General features: G+C 40.6%; 1 protein-coding gene across 1 annotated transcript in view; it reads right to left on the bottom strand.

The window, feature by feature from the left end:
- BMP6 (bone morphogenetic protein 6) overlaps positions 1–26,855 on the bottom strand; it is a 150,194-nt gene that overhangs the window by 16,261 nt on the left and 107,078 nt on the right. The window contains exon 2 of the mRNA XM_044258620.1: positions 12,607–12,799. Within this exon, the coding sequence (XP_044114555.1) occupies positions 12,607–12,799 (193 nt within the window). The remainder of the gene's footprint in view (positions 1–12,606; positions 12,800–26,855) is intronic.

Below are 26,855 nucleotides of genomic sequence, written 5' to 3'. Positions count from 1 at the left end.
GAGAGAACTAGCTAGCGAAGAGAAGCCTGCAGATTCCGCTTCCCATACCATCACGCTGCCGTGTGGGATTATGAAGACAGACAACCTGTGGCAAGTGAACACAGTTTATCTCTACCCCATCAACTATCTGTGAGGCCGGTGCCGAAACGTCAGAGTTAAACGTCTCAGATGTCTGGGGGGAAACAATTTTTCCTGTTTACACGGCTTGGAGTTAGAAGGCAGCTCTAATGTCATCTTTTCCGAGCTTAAAACAGTAGGTACAGCAAAAAGGAGTTTACTCAGCTGCTGACCAGAGCCTGCGGGGGTGCCCCACGGAGGCTGGCCATCTTTAAAGCGCTCTTGGACGACATGCGTGTGTCATACCTCCTGTTGACAAATTACCCCCCACCCCCGGCACCGAGGTAACTGTGAGCAGGGAGGCAGGGGTGTTCGTGGAAAACAGCAAGAGGGGACTGTGAGGCCAAAGCTTTGAAGTGAAGATATAAAAAGACATAAATTCTGTTCTGGAAGTTCGGAGAAGACCCTCATCCAGGAATAACACAGACACTATGGGAGAAGTGGCCCTGGTCCCGAAGGCAGCACTGGCCCCTCCAAAATGAAAATGCACTGAGAATCCCAAGGAGCCAAGTTGCGCCTGAATAAAGGGGGTCACTTGTCGCTCTTGACAGAGCTTGGGGGATGCACCTGGCGGACGACCCTTAAAGACTTGTCACGAGGATGCAGAAAAATGCAGTGCAACATAGGACTGTGGCAGAGCTCGTACAAAAAGGTAGAACGAGCTTTTATTTGAAAAAGGTAGGGTTTATGAAAAAGGGAATGGGAGTCTATTACAAGAGAAAGTGTGGAGTAGGACAGAGGTTCCTGGTCCGAAAAAGGAGAGAAACAGAGAGAAGGAGAAAAGGGCATGAATTAAAGGGGAAAATATGAATCCAAAACCAAACTTGGAGTAAAGGGGGAAGGTGCTTAGGAGGAGCAGGACCGATCACGAGGTGGCAGGAATGAAATCGGCAGGGTGAGTGGGGACTCGTGGACGCAAGCAGCCTGGCTTTCTCTCCTGCCTGCCCCTGAGTCACGCTGGGTCCCCAGGACGTTTGTGTTGTTTCTCCATCACCTTCCCTGGCTGTGCAACAAGAATCCTGGTCCTCGTGCCCAAGAGACCACAGGGATATGCAAATGCTGGCTGACCGCTGAGCCTGGAAAGATGAAAAAAACTGTGGCTCACCAGCAGTGAGGCAGCCTCAGATTTTGATGTTTATGAAATCTAGGATGCTCAGGTCCATGGAGGGAAGGAGAGGTAGAGTATGCACCAAGAACGTCTCTCTATTCCTTGGGGACTCCAAAGAGGCAGGTCTACTGTCTCTTTCCTACAGCTGAAACCTAGAGATTAAGTGTAGGAAGGTCACACAGGCATTAAGTGGGGGTGACCAGAACTTACAATCAGAGCCCACACTCTTAGCTGCCACCTGTAGAAACAGCAGAGTCCAGAAAAGCACAGGGCACGGGCTGGAAATCCTGAATGAGAGCTTGGAATGAGAGCTTGGAATCCAAAGGTAAGGGATCAAATCCACTGTGCACAGATGCCAACATCAGCTGGATACAGAACCATATTAAGATACTCAGAGCTGGCACACAACTGGAAATCATGAGCAGGTTCTCCTGTCAAGGCCATGGTAGGAAGGGGTGAAAGGTACATGCAGGAAGGGACCGAATATGGCAGCCGCCTGGCCGGGAACTCCCACGACCTTCCCAGTCTTGTTTTACTCTTCCTCCCATGCAGAAGATTCTCTGCGTAGCCTGAGAACACTACCAACAGGCGTTCATACAGCCTGAGGAACTTTAAAAAAAAAGAATGACAGAATGATAGATTTGAGGAACCTCATTGGCTCTCCCTCGGTGCTTCCAAAAAAATATCACAGGTGTTCATGTGACACTATTCACGGCAAATCGGTGAAACAGGTCAGGTCTGACCCACATCTGTTTCCTTTGGGTCCATGATGTACAGCCAGCATAATCTCCTGACTATGGAAGTACAGCCTCCAATAAGACATACCTGATCTTGCCATGTAAAAAAACAAAAAACAACAACAAATGTTCCCTTCTAAATCTCACTTAAGCACGTCAAGATCTGGTGGTCTCCGCTAAATCATCTTTATGCATCAGTGGGTAAAGAATTTCAGGGTCTGGCCCAAGTGACCACCACAACTGGATTATTTGGCTCTTCCTACTGGCATGACTGACATACTCAAGTTAACATACCATGAAAGGAAATCCTGAGACAAGAGAGAGGACTTTGAAAGAATTCACTGTTTATTGTTTTCTCGACCAACTTACAGAACCTCATGTTTCATGATGAATATGCATTCTATCTTCAAGAACACAGCGATTTTATGTTCGGTGTTCTCCCACTTGAGGGCATGAGTTTCCTCCTATTGTTATCTCCCTGGGGAAAATTAAGTTGTTAACAATTAGTCTAATAAGAGATTTCTAGAAAATCCAGAAATTTCTAGCAAATTTCACAAATTCACTCTGGGGCTAGAGTTGACTGACCAGCAAGTCCCTCATAAGACCTGTAGAACTTATGTGGGTGGGCAAAGTCGCCCCATGTGGTACCTCCCAGTACAAGCCTCCAAAGCACCTGGCCTTGTAGGTGATACTCCCATCAGGCTGAGAGGCAGAAAGCACCAGGAAAAACATAGTGGATCCTTTTCTTTCCCCCCCTTGGAGAAAAGCAGGAAGTATCTGAGCTCCTAGTGGCCAGCTTGGGTCTTTCTTGTCAAACGGTACCCATTAAGGTCACACTGCCCTTGACAAAGTGCAAATCTGCTTACTTCTAACTGCTTACTACTGACTGCTTACTACTAACCACTTTCCCAGAAAGAACTGTTCTTGATGACGTGGAGTTTATATGTTTGAAGCAAGCAGCCTTATGAGATATTTGATAAGGTTGAGTCTGTGGTCTTGTTCCTTTATTTCTTCAGGACATTCCTTTGCCGTTGGTGTCTGGACTTAAGGACACACTAAGCTATAGAACAACGTTCATAAAAGGATGCCCCGACTTCATGCAATGAAGCATACTGAAATTTCGAAGAGAATGGAAGTCAAAAGCCAATTGTTTTAGAAAATTAGATAGGAAAGCAAGGCTTTTTACTTTCTTCTTATGTAATGTATCATATATAAAGGATTATGTTTAAATGTATACCACAAAAAGGATAGGAAAGAATAGGATATTTGAAAATAGAGCATCACAAGTCAGGGTACGCTGTTGACCACACATACATTTGAGTAAAAAGGGCAAAGGCACATTATTACTATATAATTAGCTAAGCTCTCCTTGATTTTATGCCACTTGATATTAACGAATTGTCACCCCAAGGATTAGCATGATATAAAGAGATGTTTCAAATATCAGGGGCGCCTGGGTGGCTCAGTGGGTTAAAGCCTCTGCCTTCAGCTCAGTTCATGATCCCAGGGTCCTGGGATGGAGCCCCACATCGGGCTTTCTGCTCTGAGGGGAGCCTGCTTTCTCCTCTCTCTCTGCCTGCCTCTCTGCCTGCTTGTGATCTCTCTCTGTCAAAAAAAAACCAAAAACAAACAAAGAAAAACCCAACAACAAGAAAAAAAAACCAAATATCAAAGGTATGCTGTGAAGTGTGTAAACCTGGCGAATCACAGACCTGTACCCCTGCGGCTAATAGTACATTATATGTTAATAAAAAATTTACAAACTTAAAAAAACATTGAAGTTACCTTAGCTCTGTACAGAATATTTCATCTTCAATGAACGAATACAAATCATTCTGCTGACAGAATATGAACCTAGCTAGTCCTTACATGGTGTCTCCTACATGGATGCTTATAATCACACTTACTCCTCACAACCACCGTAAGGGGTAAATACCATTCATGCTGTCACAGGCTTACAGATAGGGAAACTGAGGCACAAAGAGGTTAAGTAGCTTGCTCATAGTCTGGTAAGTGCAGAGCGGGGAACTGAACCCAGGGACCTCGGCTCTAGTATTGCCAAGATTTTCGTCATCAGAGCAGTAGTTCTCCAGTTCAGCCTATGTTGGAATCCCCTGGAGGACTTGTTAGCACACAGATCCCTGGGCCCACCCCAGAGTTTCCGAGGTAGGGACTGAGAATTTGCATTTCTAAGGTTCCCAGGTGATGCTGTTGCTGTTGGTCTGGGAACCACACTGTGAGAGCCCCCAGACCTACAGCACAGCCCAGCTGCCTTGAATATGACTAGTATTACCCTCACCTGGTTTTTAAGACTTCAGGTGCAAAGCTAACTGCTCTCAGGGATTCTTGCTCCTCTCCCTCAAATAGTGCAAAACAAACGTAGAATGCTCCACAAGTAAATGTTTGATTGTTTTATAGATTGGCCTTACCCTCAGGGAGTTATCAAGTTAGACTAATAATCAGAATCCCAAGGAAGATCAAGTCCAAAGCAGCAGTAGTATTAGAAAGGCCTGCTTCTCTGTGTCCAAGACTGGGAGGGAGGGGGAAAGCGGGTTCCTTTATGCAAATTCCCGCTACCTGACCTGCCCTCTTTGGCCACGTAAATAAAACAATGTTCTCTTTAACTGGGGTGTGCTCCGACAGGCCCGAATGACCAAAGACAGACTGAGAACTTCTGTCACATTTTCAACATGTTATGTGCAAATGTAATGTTTTATTTTCATCACCAATCCTACATTTCCATACCCTATATAATATGGGGAAACAAAACAGAAAAATGCTGATCATTGGGGACTTAAAAAAAAAAAAAAATGGCTGCCAAGATAATCTTAGCCACCAACACATGGCCGGCCTCCCACAAGGCTGGATATCCCAGTAAGAAGACGCGCGTGACTAGAGCAATCTGTTTCTGGGAATGAATACTACAGAAGGCTTAGTTTCCAGAAATAAAGCCGGATTTTCTCTTCTCTTCCATGTATACCAAGTGGGAAAACAGTCCCCAAACAACAGTCTTTCTTGCCTACCACATCCTGACTCCCCTCCCCCAAATGCAGCATTCTTTTGAGTGTAAACACCTCTTCATGATAACCTTAATTCCTCCCTATGATATTCCCTTCCACACTATGCCTCTGCAAAGAATAGAACTTAGACAGGCTAAGGAATAAGGTTTGGTAGCTGCTTGTGCTTACTGCTTTAATTTCAGGTAGATCATTCTAGGTATAATAGGATTTGACTAAAAGGACAAAACTAACTAGTTACATAACCCGAGCTGTGGGTCAGTTGTATTATTCTTTTTTTCGGGGGTGAAGGAACAAATACAGAAAAGCTCAATGCTTGCCTGAGGCCCACACTGAGCATGCCAGAGATGATCAAATCAGCAAGTAAGATTTCCCCGGAGGAATCCCCGAGGATCATACTTGGGAAAGCCAGATGCAGAAAGAGAAACAGGTGTGGCTGGGTACAGCGATAAAAGGCTCTGATTTCCCTCTGCCCAACTATAATAAGGTTCTTCCATCCTGGCTTTCTCAAATTTGCCCTTCTCTTCAAAAAAGAACACAGTCTCAGGTATCTCACTTATACCTCAGTGAAGATAAAGCTTCATGTTGCTTCACTTCAGCAAACAGCACCAAAAAGCCAAAAGCATTTATTGAGTGATCAATCCACAAGAAATGCTATCTAAGGAAATTACTCACCCAGATCCTGGCGGGATCGACTGCCAGGTTTGGGTCTTGTTTCCCAAACTATACCATTTGATTAATAAATCACATATCAACATTTGTGGGGACTCACTACAAAGATTACAAAAAAAAAATTTTTTTTAAATCCTGTTTCGAAGACATATGCTTCTGGTTATGATGTATCAAACTAACACTCCCACTAAGGACAACTAAAAAAATAAACCTGTTTGTAGTCATCTTAGAGCAGCCAAGACAGTCAGCACTTGATAGGTCAAGACCACAGAGAGAAGAAAAATACATGGAGGTATTGTCTTTGTATTGCCTTTTCATTTCAGGGGATTTGATCCTTCTTGGCATGATGCATGAGTATCAAACAGAAAGGAGTAGCAGCCTACAGCTTGGAGTGATATCACTGGCTAGGAACAAAAATTGGAGTTTCAGGAAGCTTGGACCTTTAGGGCTAAAGATCCCAGGGGAAAGGGGCTGCATAAAAGTGAACTCACAGAAGTTTGGGTTCACTTCCTATTGGACCTTGGCTCCTCAAGTTCTGGCTTCCTGGAACTCCAACATTTCCATCTGAGAGACTTGCCAAATATTAGGCTGTGCATGCATGGAGTAGGAAGCTGAGAAAACAAGCAGAAAGAAACTGCTTAGAGGAAAAAGAGCTAAGCAGAGTTTCTGGCAGTTTCTCAAAGCTGGTGACTTAAAATTTAGAGTTCAGAGCCCACCAAGGAAGAACTCTGGTAAACATCCTAGACCTTCAGCTGAGAGCCTCCCACCAAAGGGCTAAACTTTAGGAGAAAGGGAAAAACCAGAAACAGATACTCCTTAACAGATCTTTAAATACCCCACTGGAACAAAAGAATGAGGCGATCACCCTGTATTCTGTCTGCCTTCCAGAAGAAAATGAAATCCACTCTGGAAAGAGATAGCAGTATCTATAAATATTTTCCATAGATCACGGCCAGAATTTAATTTTAAAAAATTATCAGGCATGCAAGTAAGTAAAACCAAATGAGGAAAAATCAAGGGAACAAATAGATAATGGGAACAGACCCATAGGTGATCCAGATAACAGAGTTATCAGACATGATCCTTGAATCTAACCTTATATAAAAAGGATAGTAAATGACAAGTTAGGCTTGTCCCAGGAATGGAAGGTTGGTTTACCATCTGGAAATCATTTAATATAGTATATCACATTAACACTTAGGGAAAAAGATCAGAAACTTTTAAAATAAAATTCCACACCAATTTCTAATATTAAAAACTCTTAGTGAGCTAGAAATAGAGAACTTATTTATTCTAATAAAGAATATCTGCAAGAACATTTTTAAGAAACATCATCCTTAATGGTAAAATATTAAATTTTTCTATTAGATTCAATGTCTGAAAGGGATTTCCAATCAAAAACAAAAATATGAATCAAATTCAAAATTGTACTGAATGTCCAGTCAGCACACTAAAACAAGAAAAACAGAGGAAGAAAAAAATATATAAGAATTATAGAAGAAGAACTAAAATGGTATTTCTAGGTGACATGTTTATATTTATAGAAATTCCAAAATTTTGCACAAAAATTTGTTAGGATAACTATGTGAATGTGTAAGGTTGCTGGATATAAGATCAATTTGTAAAAATCAACTATTTCTTTTCTTTTTTTTTTTACTTAAAAATTTTTATTTAAAAATTATAGAAACTTGACAGAGATATCACAAGTAGAGAGGCAGGCAGAGAGAGAGGGGGAAGCAGGCTCCCTGCTGAGCAGAGAGCCCAATGCAGGGCTCGATCCAGGACCCTGAGACCATGACCTGAGCCAAAGGTTCTATATGTGGACAAAAAACAGACACTGAAATTTTTAGAAGCTAATAATACTATTATAATAACATAAAAAAATCTTCAAAACCTAGAATATTCTAATGATCCATAAATAACAGTAATCCAGTAAAAATATTCAAGACATAAAAGTTACAAAATATTACTGAGAAAAGTGAAAGAAAGCCTAAATAAATACCACATTTAGTATTAGCAAGAGTCCATTCTTCCCAAACTGGTCTCCAGATTTAATGTAATTCTAATCAGAAGCTCAGCAAGTTTCTTTGCAGAAATTAAAATGCTGCTTTTGCAATTTATGTGGTAATGCAAATGGCCATAAATAGCCAAGAAAGTCTCAGTATTTGAAGAATTTATACACCAGTTATGAAGCCTTCTTATAAAACTAAGAGAGTGAAGAGCATACGATTGGTATAAAGGTCTTGGGACCGGACCCACAGATACTTGGCCACCTGATTTATGACAAAGAAGCCACTGAAGTGCATGGAAAAACACAAGATAAAAGATACTAGGTCAGTTATGTATTTCCAATAAAAGATACTAGGTCAATTATGTATTTCTATTCTTACACGACGGGGCTACTTAATCTACTTCACTAGTTCACTTAGGATCTCAAATATCTACTAGGTTAGCTCATCCTGCTGAGCTAAAAACTTGCATATCCCACTGCCTCTGGGGCATCTACTCATCTCTCGAACATGTCCAAACCTGAATTCATCCTCATTCCCCTCCCTCCCTAATTCCTGCATCCTCTGTCTCTGTGAATGGTTCAGAGGAGCATTATCAAATTAAAAATTCTGGAAAAATGTGTTTTTGCCCTTTGACAGTTATTTTCTCTCCTGAAACAATTACATTCTATCTGTGAAACAGTTCAGAAATGGTGAACTTGGTCAAAAATTCAGCGTAGAAAAAAAAAAAATTCAGCGTAGCAATAATTCAGTCTGCGATTGCTCCCAGGGATTCTGCTAGCAGGGCTTCTGGGTGACCCAAGGAAATCCTTCTTGGTTTCAAAGTCCATCTCTAACATAGCATTGCCCTGATCCCTTGACTCAAAGATGCAGGTCTTCACATCCTAAAGATAATAAAGTTAAGATAAAACACGTGGAAGGAAGGAAGGAAGGGAGGGAGGGAGGGAGGGAGGGAACTTTGCCTGTTTGACAACAGAGGAGTAGGCTGTGATATTGCTTACAGCAGGAGGAACTGAATTTTAAATCTGGGAATTAATTCTCGCTCTCCAGGTCTTCCACAGACTGTACCAAGACAGAATGCAGGAAAGTTATCATATACACCGAGGACAGACCATCACTGCCAGCCATGCTGATGCCAAAACATACAGGGTAGAAAATGGAATTTCGAAACTAGCAGGAGTAAGTGGGCTAACTCATGTATCAAATAGGGCCATCTTTCAGACACCAAAAACATTTCTGGCTGGCTTTCAAGAGATGCTGTTTGACTTTGACTTCTAATTACACAAAATTCAATTAAGAACAATAAAAGTGTTTTTAACCAAACAAGAAACGTAGATGAAAATATTCTTGAAAGGCCTAAAAATTGCACTATTACTCTGAAAGTTGCTATAAAAGTAAAGATCATGAGTACATGTTCTGAAAAGCAACGTGCTATCACCATAAATACAGGTCGAAGGTATTCAGAGCAGCCTTTCCACTCCAAGCCGCAGACAGCTCCATGTGTAGGAATTTGGGGAGAACATAGTAAAGTCAATGGACAAACAGGTAACACTCGGAATAAGTACAAAAACTTTCGCATACATTTTCTTCTAGTCTTTTTTCTTGTCCATACCCTTCCTTCAGAAAAGCAGACAATAGGTAAATGCTTGCTCAATAGATCAACAATAGAAAAGCCTGGTAAGGGGCGCCTGGGTGGCTCAGTGGGTTAAAGCCTCTGCCTTCAGCTCAGGTCATGATCTCAGGGTCCTGGAATTGAGCCCTGCATCAGGCTCTCTGCTTAGCAGGGAGCCTGCTTCTCCCTCTCTCTCTGCCTGCCTCTCTGTCTACTTGTGATGTCTCTCTGTCAAATAAATAAAAACAAAATCTTTAAAAAAAGAAAAGCAAAGCCTGGTAAGTCAAAGAACCAGGGCCCGAATTCTCTGACGCATTTGCATCCCCAACTGGCCTATCTCACTGGACATGCGCACAGAAGCACCCTCGGCATGTCTGCATCCCAGCTAAGCAGACAAGAGATGAAGGAGGTCTACTCAGGGGATTGCTTACCTTTTACTGGCGCTTCACCTTGACCTTGGGACTGACCCCACGTCATCGGGGTGACTTTTGGGAAACAGCAGACAACACTTAGACTTGGCTACACTCCTATGTGCCAGGTTTCATTCTCTAAAAGGTAACATGCCCTCCCTGCTTATCTGACGGGGTCGGTGGTTAAATCCTAGCCAGGGAAGATGTCAGAAGACTCTTTCCAAACTCTAAGGGCTCTGCAGATGCCAATTTTTACCGGTGTCCTCATAAAAACAGTAATTTATAACACCAGATATTAATGCCCTGTGCTACTCTGATTTAGCCGCACGTGCTGTTGGGTTGCCGACCCAGCTCTTCTTGTTGGGGTGCTCCAGATCTTTTCACGATTTAGTCTTATCTCAGGGCTTATTCTCAGGTTTTGCCTGAAGTATCCAATGTTCCCCTGTTCTGACTCAAAGCACCAGCAATTCAAGTAGTCACTTTGTTGAATTTACCCGAGCCAGTGATTTCTTATCAGTTAAGAGGAATATGTTTCTGCAGAATTCACAGCTATGGCCAATCTTCCAAGAATCTTTTCTGACCATCCCCTGGGTCAGGCTTCTTCGCTGCTTTACTATCAAGAGGTCCGACACCTAACTTCTTCTGCCTCAGCTGAGGTACGGCTCAGCATCGAAAAACCTGCCTTTTTGTATTTTTCCTTTTCAAGGAGGCCAGCGATTTTTGCAAAACAAACTTTGGTGACATTAAGTTAATTCATCAAATACTACAAATTTCACTCACACACAGATTAGACAAGTGAGTTTCTTCCCAAGCCGGGAAGATCGTTTTTAGCCAAGACACCCCAAGACGGTACAGATGGGGAGATCAGACCTTGCCCAGAAGGAGGCCTACAGTTAAATCTGGAGGCCCCTGGAAGAACTTCAGGACACAGCAGGAGGCCTGGGCTCCTCGCCCACTGATAAGAAAAGAAAATCTCCTGTTGGCCAACCTGGAGCCCTTTAAAAGCATGAAATTCTCCCAATCCTCCCTGTATTTCCCCTTTCCTATGCACGAAAGTTCAACATATCCAGTCGCCAGATACTTCTGTCCTAGAAGGCAGGGAAATGACAACTCTGCCTTGACAGAGTCATCAAAGGTTGGGACTGTTTGGGATTTTGTTTTCCAAACTCACTGCTGGCCTCCAGAAAGTATGACACCACCATCTTAAGCGCAAGGCAGCTGTTCGGTTTTGGCCGGAGTTCAATATAAACCTTACAAACAGTCTGCTCGCTCTATTTTTTAAATAATAATAATTCTGAAAAATCCCGTAGTTTAAAAAAATCCCAATCTAGTGTTTTCACTTTAAAAAACCTTTCCTGCAGAACAGAGAAAACCATGTATTCCAAACCGATGTCTGAGCCAGAAAGGTTATTTTTACCAGATACAATGGACAGATAATTAGGCAGATTGAAAATCAATGGCTAAAGCAGGCCCAACGAATCACCACTGAGTATCAGTTCTCTCTGAAATAACAAGACAAAAATCTATCAGTGATTATTTATTATTTCAAAAGAGGCCCTAGATGGTTAAGTCATTGATGATACTTTTGTTTAGGGGTGAAAATCAGACATCAGGAAAAACCTTCCCTTCATTCTGAAATGTTAGGTATAGATACCACAGTGGCTATATTTTACTTTAACTGGCCCTACTAAGAACTCACATACAACCAACAGTTCTTATAATCAACACCATGACGTGTCCCCAAAGCCTGGCATGTGTCTTTGCTTCTTCTCTGTTTCCCTCATTACACACTCAAACATGTGCAAGGGCCAAATGTTGGCCATGCTCTCAAAATAAGCCCTTTATGGGGCAAGTTAATGTTCGTTATTATTTTAGTGTGCCTGTTTGCAGCAGAGCCACATACAGATCCCTAAGTCCAGGAGAAACCAAAGTCATTCCTCAACCTTTGGACATTCTTGGGAAGTCAACAGATTTCCAAGACCAAAAGCAAGAATCGGACGTGGTGCATGAAACCAAAGCTGGCAAATCCCTTGCAGAGTTTGCGCTCTCTTCCTTTAATTGTTATTAGCCTATTTCTCATGTATTTGCCAGGTTGTCTCACCACCTGCTGCGTCATGTGCACTGAGAATGCAATGGTGCTAATTCCCGCCCAAACACTGAACTGACCCCCAGATACGAAGCACAAGTCAAGGTCACTGCCTTGTTTTCTGCGTGCTACAGGATCGAACTAGCTGCTGCCAGAGTTCTTCCCTTGGCCCTTCTATTCCTCCAGAAATCCCTCCGTGGAAGTTTTTCTTTATTGGTAGATAGCCCCAAGAGCATACTCCGTTGAAGTTCTTTTGTAAAATCAGTCTGGCCTCATTTCAAAAGGCAAGACTGTTAACAGACACAATGGAGAAGGATAGAGTATTGTTTCCTTGTATCCAAAAGAGAAGAGATAGATACATTCGAGACACACACACACACACACACAAATATACTAGATCATTTTTGTGTATATATTATATGCAAACACACAGCTTTCTACTAACTTGAATTAGTATCATTTGTAAGCATCCTTACATGAGACTCGTGTATGCGTTTATTTTCGCTCCCCTCACCCATCATTCAAAGCAGGCACTGAGCCATGGTGGGAAATGCTTTGTCCCCAGTAAGGCATATGTTCTCTGATCACAAAGGATGCTGAGTGGATACTGTCCATTGGCTTTGCTCAGGAGAGGAAAACTATTTGGAAAATCTTCCTTTTAATAACAAAAAAGTCGTCTTGCTGGCTGAACACTACCATTCAGAGCACATCCCTCATCATGTTCACACGATGCCCCTGACCTCCAAACGCCCTTCCACAGACATACTTGGGGTTAGATGATGACAGGGTGAGAAACGGGGGCCAGCCCCACCCGTTGGGGTTCCTTGAGCCTCCATACCTGTGCTGATGCTCCTGCAAGACTTGATAAATGCTGATAAGAAAAGTTTGGTTTTTAAAACTCCCCACAACACAGTCCTTGTAGATGCGGAATTCTGCAGCCGTCACCGCCTCACCCTCAGGAATCTGGGATAAGTTGAACTTGAACTCTTTGTGGTGTCGCTGGCCAGGGGAGAACTCCTTCTCGTACTCCACTATAAGATTAAACAAGAGAGAGTGACAACTATTGTTACTGGACTAAGTGCCACAGGCTCACCTCAAGAAAGCTGCCCCATTTCCATTCATAAGTGGATTTTACCAGTTACCAATGGCTTAGGAGAGGGATTCGGGGAGGGGGGCAAGGACCAACAGTGGCGGGGCTGTCAGACGGGCTGAGATTACAATCCCTCATTTTACCCAAGGATTAAATAAAATTCTTAGGTTTTATTTGGTTGAAATACCTCACATACTTGGTTGAAGTCAGCTGCATGAAAGCAAATTATGTAAACTCTTGGCTTCGGTTTTCCTCACCTTCGGAGGCAGGAATTAACAGGATTTCCCAAGGAAGTGGTGAGAATGGAGGAAAGGATGAATAAGAACGTCCCTGGCGATCTTGGCCCCGGTGACCCCTTTGCGGCCCCCTTTCCTTCCTGCTGCCTGGCCCCTCAGGTGAGGTCATCTCCCCCCCATCAAGCAGTTGGCATGGCCAAGGGCGCGCCTGAGCCGAGCTCTGGGAGGGGGTCTCAGGTGGGAAGGGAACGAGCTGAGCATCGGCCTCAGCCCGAAAGGTCCAAGGGTCTTTGTATTTTGCCTGCTGGTCAGTAGAAAGTTTTGTGGAGGAGTTTAGGGTAAAGCTTCAGAGAAAATGCCGCTCTCACCCGAGTGCACTGCCCTCCTTCCCCCGGAACAAAGGGAGGGCTGCCGGGCTCAGAGGCCGGGGCCCCTCCGCTCCATTGCAGAACCCAACTGTGAGGACAGACACGTGGAAGCGAATGACCAACAGTATACCTTGCTATTTTTTCTAATGCTTTTCTAAAAACTGGGCAAGAATGGAGTCCGAGATCTTTTCTTTTTTTTAATGAACTCTTTCCCCTGCACAAAGACAAAACTATGGAAAACTACACCCACAAATGACCGTTTCTCAGAGTCGGGCTTCCAACTGTCTATGTCAAGTCCTATGTGAGACAAGCCGTATCAACCTCGAAGCTGCCCTCATAAACGCTGTAAAAGAGAAAAAGGGCTGCTCTGCTTCCCACCATAAATCCTTGACTCTTTTCTCCAGGGTTTAAAAACACTTCTGCCCTACTGTTCCTGTTAGTTTTTTTCTTAATGGTAACTGGGGTGAAATCTCATGAGCAAATTAATCCTTCATGGCAGAGTGTTCCCAGGGCTGTGGGTAGGGGGAGAAAAAAATCAAATTATTTGCTACCTCCAACTGCACTTTTTTCTCCCACTTATGTTGTTCTCCATAATCACTAGAGAAAAGCTTTGGAGATTTAGTTTCTTTAAAAAAGAAAAAAAGCCAATAACTCTTTACAAGAACATAAGGCCTCAATGGCATTTGCAGAAGCTGAGGAGAGTTAAGCCATCTATAGGTAGGAGGTTTTAAATAAAGAATTTCTGAAACTGCCATGGGACTATGCTAAATCTTTCAGATTCAAGTTATCTCTTTTTGGTGTGAGGGTTGTAAAAAGAAAAATAAGCTTCGACTTGTGTAAGAGCTTGATAAAAGTAAAAAAAAAAAAAAAAAAATAGGTCTAACCAGAAAGTAAACCATGGTTCAGTCCCAACAAGAGAACAGGTTTTCTAATTAGTGGCTAAGCATGAAAAGCAATTTTACTGGTGAGTTCACTGAAGGACACCCATACATGAGGGTGTATCGCTTTTCCCTAAAACTGATCTCCCTTTAAGTGTGATATGTTATCATCAGCGGTTAAAAAGTGAATCAAATATGATTTCCCAAAGAGATTAAAAAGAAAAAAAAGAAGAAGAAGAAGAAAAGAAAAGAAAAAAAGTCACATAGCTTTTCCTTAGGGCCTTTTGGGTACTTAAATTTTAATATCAATAAATAAAAATACATTAAGATTCATTCAAAAGAATCCATAAGAATTCCTCAAGGAAGTCTTTCAATTGCTATGAATTATAAATGACAACTAGAAAGAAGAAATCATAAATCATGCCTGTGACTCAAGATATAGGACAGTGACTTAAGACATTTTGGTCATACGAAGTAAACAGAAATTTCAATAAATTGGAAATGCGGTAGTTAGTTGTAGAGAAGTGCATCATCACCACACCTCCCTGTATTCATACTGTTGGGTGGTACCCCCCCCCCCCCGCCGAGGTGGGCTCTGTGACCTTCTCTTGACCAATCAACCAAGCAACAGTAGTGCTCAGTGATTTCCAAGCTTTGAACTTCCTTCCACTTAGGTTTCTTGGAAAGCTTATCTGGGGAAAAGAGGGTTACCATGGAAGAAGTCCAACTACTCTGAACCTCCATGCTGTGAGGAAGCCCAAGCTAACCATGTAGCAATGCTCTATGGTACATGAAGAGACAGATGAAGGGAGAGAGGGAAGAGTCCAGTCAGCCTCTGACCACTTCAGCTGAAGCACCACACCTTTAGCTAAGATGTTGTCTTAGATGCCCACCGCAGTGGAGATGCTGGAGGACTCCAACCCCCGCTGGCATCTGACCACAGCTGCACGAGAGACCTTGTGTCAGAATCAACCCAGTTGAGTGTGGTCATTTCCCAAGGCTGTGGGAGATGACAGCACATTGTTTTAAAGCCCCTGTGATTTGGGGTGATTTGTTACACAATAATAGGCAACTGACACAAGAAGAAAAAGGAGGACCAGAGAGGAGGAGAGAAAGAGAAGGGGAAGTCTGATCTTGCTAGGAAGGAGGGAAACTGCATACAATTTGTAAGGATTTTGAAATGCTGGGAGGCAGCACGTACGACCGACGAGGAGCCCTGGCAAATGCTCACAGACAAACGTGAAGAGATAAAAGAATCTAAAAATGAGAAAATAGGAGCATAGTTCAAAGTCTTCATATTACTACAATATGAATTAGAATGCACTGCCTTATATGAGCATTTTCCCACTTTTTCTCCACTGAGACAACATTATCTGGAAGCACTCTGAATTTTCTTTTGCCTTTCCTTTATCTCTGAGGCGATTAAGGAGCCTGACTGCCCACCCCCCTCATTTTAAGCTCTCTCACTCAAAAACTTCACTCCTGATTGGGAGGGAGATAAACCATAAGAGACTCTTAATCTCACAAAACAAACTGAGGGTTGCTGGGAGGAGGGGGCTAGGGGGAAGGTGGTTGGGTTATGGGTACTGGGGAGGGTATGTGCTATGGTGAGTGCTGTGAAGTGTGTAAGCCTGATGATTCATAGACCTGTACCCCCGGGGCTAATAATACATTATATGTTAATTCAAGAAAAGCAACTGAAAAACAAAAAACAAACAAACAAAAAACCCTTCACTCCACTTTCTTCCAAACTTCTGTTTATGCCTCTTGGCCAGAAGCTATACCATCTTCTTCCCTCTTCCCCACAATGCCTCAGCCACCTGGCACTGGAGTTTGCCTGGAACTCCTTTCTCCCCCAAAGTCTTTTGCCTCCAACTGAATTTATATCATGTATTTGCTGATGACTCATAGGGACACAAGAAAGAAATGCCATTAGGTCACTGGCTACGTGTGCATTTGAAGACTTTGGTTTTAAAACTGTAATGTTTCCAGTGAACTCTGCATCCCCTGCCTTCAAGCTCTAGGATTCTGGACTCTTTTAATCTCAAGACAATTCAAAAATATGAGAGGTACTGAAAGGGACTGGGCTGAGTTCGGAATTCAACACTCAGGACCTATTTTGCAGCCCTTAGCATTTTAGCTTTTCACTGGTGGGGCCAACACTTGGTAGCCAATTAATTACTAAAAACCAGCATCAATGAACCATCGTACTGTCAAACTGTTTCTGAATTCTAGCTCCCCTTTTCCTGGCTTCTGTGATGCTGAGCAAGACATTACCCAAAGTCTCGGTTATCAGTTAAATGGCAATAATTGTAATTCTGAGGATTTAGGGGAGAAAATCTCTACAAAATAGTCAATGGTAGAGTATGTACCCAGATGTTAATTGTGATCATCAGCTGATGTTTGAGATTCTAGCCCTACTGACTTAGAGTATGCCTCTGCTGAGTAATTAAAACTTATTCAAGAGCCTTTAGATAGGGCCAATCAATGGTTCCTCTAAATTACCTGTTTAAGTTGAAGAGATGCATTCTGCGTAAAAGGTAGCAAGTGAAATCACTACCATGAGTATTGCCAGCCTTGGTGTTTGTCTCATGAATACAGTTCTGTGTTCTCTGAAGCAATAATTCCTGGAATTTTTCATTTCAAGGACCAGAGAAAATATTTTTCAATGGTAATGACCCTACACAAGGTCTACTTTTTCTGTTTGCCATTTGCTAAGACAATAGAACAAGACAACACACTGCATCATTTTAACTCTATGCTCATTTCTGAAGGTTCTCTTAACACCAAATAAAATAGGAGGTAATTGAAGAACATATACAATCCTTGAAACCATATACATTTAGCTTTGTAAAACTCACTCTATCCTCTCTTTCTGCCTTTGACCATACCAGCTGAAATTTCAGACCAGCCCTGGACCTTTGACCAACAAGCAGGAACCACAGTCCTAAGGAATAAAAGTTACTAGTTGAGGATTAAAAATGTAAATTATGTAATACTAAATATACAAAAGGATATATGCAATTTATGGAGGTAATGAGGCATCATAATAAGGAACTGAGGAGGGGCACCTGGGTGGCTCAGTGGATTAAAGCCTCTGCCTTTGGCTCAGGTCATGATCTCAGGGTCCTGGGATCGAGCCTTGCATCAGGCTCTCTGCTCAGCAGGGAGCCTGCTCCCTGCCCCCACCCCCACCCCGCCTGCCTCTGCCTACTTGTGATCGCTGTCTGTTAAATAAATAAATAAAATCTTAAAAAAAAAAAAAAAAAAGGAACTGAGGAAACCAGTACCATCTTAAAAACCAGAACATGACCAATACTATGGTGCCATCCCCCACCCCTGCCTGAAAGGTCTCTAGAATCATGAATAATGTCTAGCATTTTCTTGCCTTTTAAGAACAGTTTTACTACATATGTACATATCACGAAATCAGAGTGGTTTCCTTTTTTCCCTTAAAGTCTTTCAGAGACGTAATGGAAATTTTATAGGCACACATGGAAAACATAGGCATGGTCACAGCTAAGATCAAAGGTTGCCCAAGCAGATGGCCATACTGCCTGTCAGCTGGGGGTGGGGTGGGGACCTCAAGTCCCATGGGTGGGGCATGGCTGCTCTGTAGGCAATGAGTGACTAATGATTCTTCTTCAGCTCTATCTCACATAAAACCATTAAAAACATGGACACTTTCTCAACAAGCCTTGGCAAGGATGTGGAGAAAGAAGAACCCTTCCTTATGCATTGCTGGTGGGAACGTGAAATGGTGCAGCTGCTGTAGAAAAGTTTCACAATTCCTCAAACACAGAATCACCATATGGTCCAGCAATCCCACTTTTACATACCTATGGGTATCCGAAAAAACTGAAAACAAGGACTTGAACAGATATTCACACGCCCATGTTCTTAGCAGCATTGCTAGTAGCCAAAGAGTAGAGGCAATGGAAGTGTTCATTGACAGATGAACGGATAAACAATGCAGTAGGATATATACAATGAAATATTAGTTAGCTTTTAAAAAGAAAGGAAATTCTGAATCAGGCCACAACATGGATAAACCTTGAGGACATTGTGCAAGGTAAAACAAGGCAGTCAGAAAAAGACAAATACTGTATGTCCTTATAGGCAGTACCCAAGGAGTCAAATTCATAGAGACAGAAAGTAGAGGGTAGTTTCCAGGGGCTGGGTTGGAGGGACGGGGAGTTCGTGTTCAACAGGGAAGGGAGTTTCACCTTGGGAAGATGAAAACGTTCTGGAGACGGACAGTGATATGTTTGCACAACACGGTGAAATTTAATGCTGTAGAACTCATACACTTAAAAATGGCTAAAGTGGGAAATTTTATATTAGGCATATTTTACCACACAAAAAAACCCCCACTAAAAACAGACATTTTCTTACACTATCACAATGCACGACCACACCTAAGTTGAAATAATTTGTTGTTGTTCTCTCATACCTAATCCATAATCAAATTTCCTCGAATACCTCAAAAAACTGTCTTTCTGCTTTTGGCTTATTGGAGTCGGGAGCCAAACAGGACCCACTCATTATACTTGGTTGTTCTGTCTCCTAAGTCTTTCCAAATGAGCAAACCAGGAGCTGAAAGAACTCCACTAATCTGATCAGGTGTCCATCTAAAAAAACCTACAGCTAACAACATTCTTAAGGGTGAGACTCTCAAACCATTTCCTTTAAAAATCAGGAAGAAGGCAAAGATGCTCATTTTCAGTCTTGGAGTCCAGTTCAGTATTGTTAAGATTAAATAATAGTAAAGGAAGAAATCTATTCCAAATTCTTGAAACTAATAAGAAAATTTAGCAGACTGTTTTCTTGACCGTCTCAGTGAGTTCGAGCTGCTGTAACAAAAATACAATAGACTGGGGCTGAAACAGCCAACACTTAACGTCTCACAGCTCTAGTGGCTACAAGTCTGGGATTCGGATGCCAGCATGGTTGAGTGCTTGCGGAGGGCCCTCTTCCCAGCTAGCTCCTCACTTAGCCTTCCTTGCTCTGTGCATGCAGAGAGAGATGGTGTGAGCGCCCATCACTTCCTCTTCCTGTAAGGATACTAATCCCATCATGGGGGCTCCACCCCCCTGACCTCCTCTAGACCTAATTACCACCCAAGACCCCACTTCCTGATACCCTCTCATAGGGATTAGGGTTTTATCTGTATGAATTGTAGGGGACACTCACAGTCTATAACACTGACCTCAAAGGTCTCACATTATTTTTTCCATCACCTTTCGAATTTGGGGTTTGGAATTTTTGCATTTGTGTTCAGAAGCGACACTACATAACAGTGTTGTTCAATTTCAAGTTGTATTTGCTTTTGAAATAAGTTGGAGGATGCTCTCTCTCTTTCTTCTCGGGGAATGGTCTCTTCCTTCAAAAGCTGGAGAACTTACCTGTAAAATCACCTAATCCTGGTGTTTTCCTTTGGGGAAAAAAAAATTTTTTTTTTTTAAGATTTTATTCATTTATTTGACAGAGAGATCACAAGTAGGCAGAGAGGCAGGCAGAGAGAGAGAGAGAGAGAGGAGGAAGCAGGCTCCCCGCCAAGCAGGGAGCCCGATGTGGGACTCGATCCCAGGACCCCGAGATCATGACCTGAGCTGAAGGCAGCGGCTTAACCCACTGAGCCACCCAGGCGCCCCCTTTGGGGAAAATTTTTAATTACTCATTCATTTTCCTTTCAATATAGAGAAATATTCAAATTATCCTCTTCATTTTAAGACATTATGCATTTTCTAGAGGTTTGTCAATTGGGGCAGAATTTATCCAATTTACTGCCATGAAATTTTTCAAAGTATTCTCTTATTATTTGATCTCTGCTCTAACTACAGCTTTTTCTTTCTAATATTATTTATGAATTCCCTTTTTCTTGATTTGTCTTACTGGAGGTCAACTTTTTTTCTCATTATTGCTTAATTTGACTGTAGTATTGATATTTTTCCTTTTCTGTAACATTGAAAGGAAAGAACTTTTTATTACTCATTACAAATAAGGAGATAGGAAGATAGCTCTCAAGACACTGTAATATTGATATTTTAATACATTTTCTGAATAGTGTCCTACTCAATCTGATCTATTTCAACTAAAGTTGTCTAGAGAAAAATAAAGATAAAAGTCTTTATAAGTGAAAATGTAAAAGAGAGAAGAAAGAGGGGGAGAGTAAGCAGGAAAAGCAGAGAACAATCTTCCTATAATATGTTTAGTCACATATTCATTACTTTCTCATTAACTGGACTCACTCAATAGTTAATTCAGAATGGTTTCGTTTGGGCAAAATTACATTCATTGACAATAAATTCTACGTTTTTTAAATGTTTCATGCCTCCTCTTCGTCATACACCAAACTTGAAAAACTTGGAACTCTTTTAAAACAAAACAAAACAAAACAAACAAACAAAAAAACCCTGCCATTCCCTTGACTACTATAAACAATTTTTTTATGCTATGGTACAAGTTTATTTAATTTTAGGCAACAAGGACAGTTCTGGCTGGTCTTCCAAGGTCTATAACAACAGTGGCCTTCTGACTTTAATATTGCAAGCATTCTGCTCACTTGTTAAACACAATGAGATAACAGACTTGACCCTCTGGGGTGCGCCAATTATTTCCAAGTACTCATTTTTATTAGTTTTATTAAGATCACAAATATCAAGAAGAATCTATTTTCCTGGCTGTCCTTTTTTTCTCAACTGACTTTGCTAAACTTTCATTTTTATTTTAAATAATGATAGATTCACAAGTTGTTGCAAAAATACCAGAAATTTAAAAAAAAATAACAGTAGGGAGATCCCATGCAACATCCTCCATAACTGAGTAACAATATCAAAAGCAGGAAATGGATGTTGATACAATAACTTACCTAGACTAGAGACCCACCTTGGAGTTCACCAATTTCTACATGCATTTTCTGGTGTGTATGTGTGTGCATACATAATTCTGTAACCTTCTGTCACAGGTATAGATTGATTCCTATAACCACCACCACGACACAGAACTGTTCTGTCCCTGCAAAGGAAATCCTTTAAGCTACACTTTTAATTCAAAGACTTTTTCTTTTTAAAGATTTTATTTATTTATTTGACAGAGAGAGATCACAAGTAGGCAGAGAGGCAGGCAGAGAGAGAGAGAGGAGGAAGCAGGCTCCCTGCTGCAGGGCTTGATCCTAGGACCCTGGGATCATGACCCAAGCTAAAGGCAGAGGCTTAACCCACTGAGCCACCCAGGCACCCCCTTCAAAGACTTTTTAAGACTAGACTCAGCACACATACTGGAAAGAGCTGTAGGACCAGCACTGAGTGTCTGAATATCATTGCTAGTATCAAGGGTTCACCAAGTCATTTTCTATTTTTTAAAACATTTTAGAACCACTTTCATAACCAAATACAGATGTCACCATCATTCTAGGTTGGGAAGATGCTCGGTAGCACAGCTATATACATGTCTTCCAGCGGAAAAAGTTGCAGACTTCAGCTAACATCGGAGAATACATCCAAGCACTTAAGTCAATAAACATGTGTCCTGAGGAAAGACTTAAACTGAATAATTGCAGCCTCGACAGAGTCCCATTAATATCAGATAACCACACTGTTGCCCACTTACAAGAATTACTATAAAGACGCAGTCAGACACTCAGTAAAGATCAATATATACAACATGTATTTTTTTTTTACTGCCAAGAAAAATTTAACATCTTCAATCACAAACGGGACAGCCTAAAAAGAATGGTCTCCCATGCCTCTGATTTCTTAAAAAATTATTTAAAATTTTTAAATAAAAAGGAAAGAAAAAAGAAAAAAAAAAAGGCGATTCACCCATTTCTCCCACCCTCCACCCCTGCCTCTTGCAATCACAAATCTGTTTACTGTATCTATGTGCTTGGGTTTTTCTGTTTTGTTTTAGGTTCCACACGGAAGAAAGATCGGATGGTATTTGTCTTTCTCCAACTTACTCCACACTGAGGCCCACCCATGCTGTCATGGACGGTAAGATTTCGTTCCTTCTGATGGCTCAGTCATATTGCATGTGTACACACAGATTGTTGCCATGCTTTGGTTCTTGTAAATGATGCTGCAATCAGCACGGGGGGCTGTATACATTTCTTCCATTTAGTGTTTTCATTTTCGTTGGCTCCCTGGAAGTGGAATTGCTGGATTGTAGATTCTATTTTTAATTTTCTGAGGACCCTCCATATAGTTTTCTGCAGCAGCCGCCACAATTTACATTGCCACCAACAGTGCATGATGGTTCCCTTTTCTCCACATCCTCCCCAGCACTTGTTGTCTCTTGTCTTTTTGATACCAGTCATTCTAAAAAGTGTAAGGTAGTAGCTCATTGTGATTCTGATTTTTATTTCCCTGATGATTAGTCACGTTAAACGTCTTCTCATGTGCCTGTTGGCTATCTGTTGTGTTGTTTGGAAAACATGTCTATTCAGATCTTCTGCCCATTTTTCAGTCAAGGTTTCTTTTCTTTTTTTTTTTCTTTTTCTTTTTTAGCTATTGAGTCATATGAGTTCTTTGTGTATTTTGGATATTAGCTCCTTATCAGGTATATAATCTGCAAAGACGCTCCCATTCAGTCCGTTGCCTTTTCATTTTGTTGACGGTTTCCTTTGCCATGTATAAAGTTTTTAGTCTGATGTAGTTCCACTTGTTTATTTTTGTTTCTCTTGTTTTTGCTTTTGGTGTTGAGATTCTAAAAATCGTCACCAAGTCCTATGTCACGGAGCTTACTGCCTATGTCTTCCTCTAGGAGTTTTATGGTTTCAAGTCACAAATTTAAGTCTTTACTCCATTTTGAGTTAATTTTTATGTACAGTATAAGATAGACAGTGGTTCAACTGTACAGTTTATTGAACATCCTGTCCATTCCCCTTTGTATATTCTTGGTTCTTTTGTCATAAACTGACTATATATGTGTGGGTTTATCTCTGGGCTCTTTATTCTGTTTCACTGATAAATGCATCTGTTTTTATGGCAATACTATACTGTTTTTATCACTATACCTTTGTAATGTACTTTGAAAATCAGGGAGTGTCATACCATGTATTCTCCTTTCTCAACATGGTTTTGGCTACTTGGGTCTTTGATAGTTTCATAACATTTTAGGATTATTGTCCTATTTCTGTGGAATTTTCACAGGAATTCTACTGAATCTTTATATTGCTTTGGATAGTATGCACATTTTAACAATTTTTCCAATCCATGAGCATGGAATACCTTTCCACTTATTGGCACCTTCTTCAATTTCTTTCATTAACATCTGATAATTTTCAGGTCTCTGAGCTCCTTGATTAAATTTTTCCTTAGGTATTTTATACTTTTTTCTCTTGTATCCAAAATTTTCATTTTTGTCAAAATTAATGTGGTTTTTCTTAGTATAGTTGACATACAATGTTACATTAGTTTCAGGTGTATAAAATAGGGATTCATTCATGGCCATGATGGTTTATGTATTATGCTAGGATATTTCATCCTTTTTCAGGTAACTGTAAATGGAATTGTTTTCTCAATGTATCTGGTAATTCATTAGTGTTAAGAAATGCAATATATTTTTGTGTATCAGTTTTATATCCTACAACTATACTAGACTTGTTTATTCTAACAGATTTTGATGAAGTCTTTAAGGATATATATATATATATATATAAAATATATATGTGTATCTCATTTTATATATATATATATATATATATATATATATATATATATATAAAATATCATGTCCTTTGCCAATAGTGACAGCTTTAATTCTTCCTTTTAGAGGTCTTTTTTCTTGCCTAGTTGTTCTGGTTAGGATTTCTAATACTATGTTGAATAAAAGTGGCAAGAATGGACATTTTTGTCTTATTCCTGATTTTAGAGAAAAAGCTTTCAGCTTTTCACCACTGAGTATGGAATTGGCCTGGTCTTATCATATATGGCCTTTGTTATGTTTAGATACATTCCCTCTATATGTTTTTTTTTTATCATAAATAGATATTGGATTTTGCCAAATGCTTTTTCAGCATCTATTGAGATGATCATATGATTTTTTAAAAAAGAGATTTTAAAGAGGGAGAAAGAAAAGACAGTGCAAATGTGAGTCGGGGAGGGGCAGAAGGAGAGGGAGAGAGAGAATCTTAAGTAGATTCCATGCCTAGCACCAATCCCAACATGGGGCTTGATCTCAAGACCCTGAGATCATGACCCGAGCCCAAATCAAGGGCCAGCTTCTTAACTGACTGAGCCACCCAGGTATTGTAGATGACCATATAATTTTTATCCTTTGTTAATCAGATTGACAGATTTGCAGATATTGAATCATCCTTGCATCCCTGGAATGAATCTCATTTGATCATGATGTAGGTTTTTTTTTTTTTTACCTCTTATGCCCTTCACCTATTTTGCCCATCATCCAACCCCCACCAGTCCCCTCTGGCAACTACCAGTTTGTTCTCAGTATTTATGATTTTGTTTGTTTTTGTTTGTTCATTTGTTTTTTAGATTTCACATACAAGTGAAATGTTACATTATTTATTGTTCTCTGTTTGGCTTATTTTGCTTAGCATAATACCCTCTGCATCCAGCCACCTTGTCACAAATGGCAAGATCTCATTATTTTTTATGGCCAAGTAATATTCTATAATACACTAATATTCTAATATTAGTATGTTAATACTAATATACAGTATTAGTGTCTATCAGGGAAACTTCAGTTATTTCCCTATCTTTGCTATTGTAAGTAATGCTACAATAAACATAGAGGCGCATCTATCTTTTCAATCAGTATTTTAATTTTCTTTGGGTAAATGCCCAATAGTGGAATTACCAGTTATTAGGGTATTTCTTCTTTTAATTTTTGAAGACACTTCATATTGTTTTCTACAGTAGTCATACCAATTTACATTGGCATATGATCCTTTTAATGTGTTGTTGAATTTTGTTCATTAATATTGTGTTGAGGATTTTGCATCTGCGTTCTTCAGGTATTTCTGAAGAGTCATACTTTCCAATTTCAACTGCAGAGCACTAATGGGAAGAATGTCTTCATGAGAGAAGAAGTTTGTCTGTAATTCATTATATTAGACTAATCCTTTTTTTCTTCTTCTTTTATTAAGGTGACCTGGTTTCTCTGGTTGCTTTCATAATGTCATTGTCCCTGGTATCTTGCAGCTTCACTATAACTGCCCAGCTGGTGTGTTTCTTTTTATCTGTTCCACTCAGATTAAATTGCACTTAATGTATCTGTGGATTCCTATCTTCCATTAGTTCTGGAAAATTCTTAGCCTTTAGCTCATTGATTAGGGCTCTCCTCCATTCTCTTTAGTGTCTCTTCAAGAATGATAATTAGATGTGTACCAGAATGTCATCCTAATTTTCACTTTTTTTTTAAAGTCATTGATCTTATCTCTTGGCTATAAAATTTCTTTAGATTTATCTACAGGTTCACCAACTCTCTCTTCACCCATGTTTCCTATATAGTTTAAGCCATCTATTAGTTTGTCATTTTAATGAGTTTTAAAATTTTCTACTCATTCCAACTGTCATTATCATTGCTATGGGGTCCATCATTTTCAATCGTCAATTGTGCTATATCACCATTATGTATTATACCACTCTTTATTCTTTGTGCACTTTCTAGATAGTTATCTTATAATTTCTCACTTAGTGTCTGTTTTCTTTGAAATCCTTGGCGAATTTAAATCTGCATTGCTGCCCCATCCTTCTGATGACATATTTTGGTGGTTTATTTCTTGCTTTGCAGATTTTTGGGTAATTTTTAATTGAAATTCATCCTCACTGTTTAAATTGTTTACTTTTCTCCAAAAAAAAAAAAAAAAGGAAAAGAAAAAGAAAAACATGTACCTTTGCTTTTGTGAAAAACATTATTGACCTGGACCCAGATATCTCCTTTTTGAGGGTATATCATGGGAATCCCCGGGACAGTTCCCCCACCTCAGCCTGGACCCTGAGCTGGTCTCATAATCTGCAGGAGTACTGGTATTTGCATTCACAGAAACCCAGATTTTAGGTTTGTTTGCTCACAGTAAACACACCTAGGGGAGTCTTCAAAAATGTCCCTGAGTCCCTAACATCCATGCTGTAGACATATTTGCTTTTGTTTATCCTGGATCTGCAGGAGGGCCTTACAAATTATCCAGTCTGCAATATTTCCAGAATTTGAAGTCTTAATTTTATCTGTTATATTTGGGAAACAACATTTGGGACACATTCCTCTCATCTCCTAAAGATGTTATAAAACATGCCTAATGTTTGAAGAGTTTACAAGCGTTTTCATACATATTAGCTCATCTGTTTCTCAGAATCGTCCCAGAAGGTAGGCAGAGCAAATGTTATCACCATCAGAGCAATATGAATCTGAGGCCAAAGGCAGTTAAAGGGCTTCCCCCTGGCACTCACTTCAGTGATCTCAATTACTACTTTACACTAACGCCTCCCACATTTCTATCTCCAGCTCACTGCTCTCCCTTAAGGAATGTTTTTATCTTACTACCTGGTACA

Source organism: Neovison vison, chromosome 1 (genome assembly GCF_020171115.1).
Source record: "Neovison vison isolate M4711 chromosome 1, ASM_NN_V1, whole genome shotgun sequence".
Lineage (NCBI taxonomy): Eukaryota > Metazoa > Chordata > Mammalia > Carnivora > Mustelidae > Neogale > Neogale vison.
The sequence above is the reverse complement of the archived record's forward strand: the minus strand, read 5'-3'. Positions and strand labels throughout refer to the sequence as shown.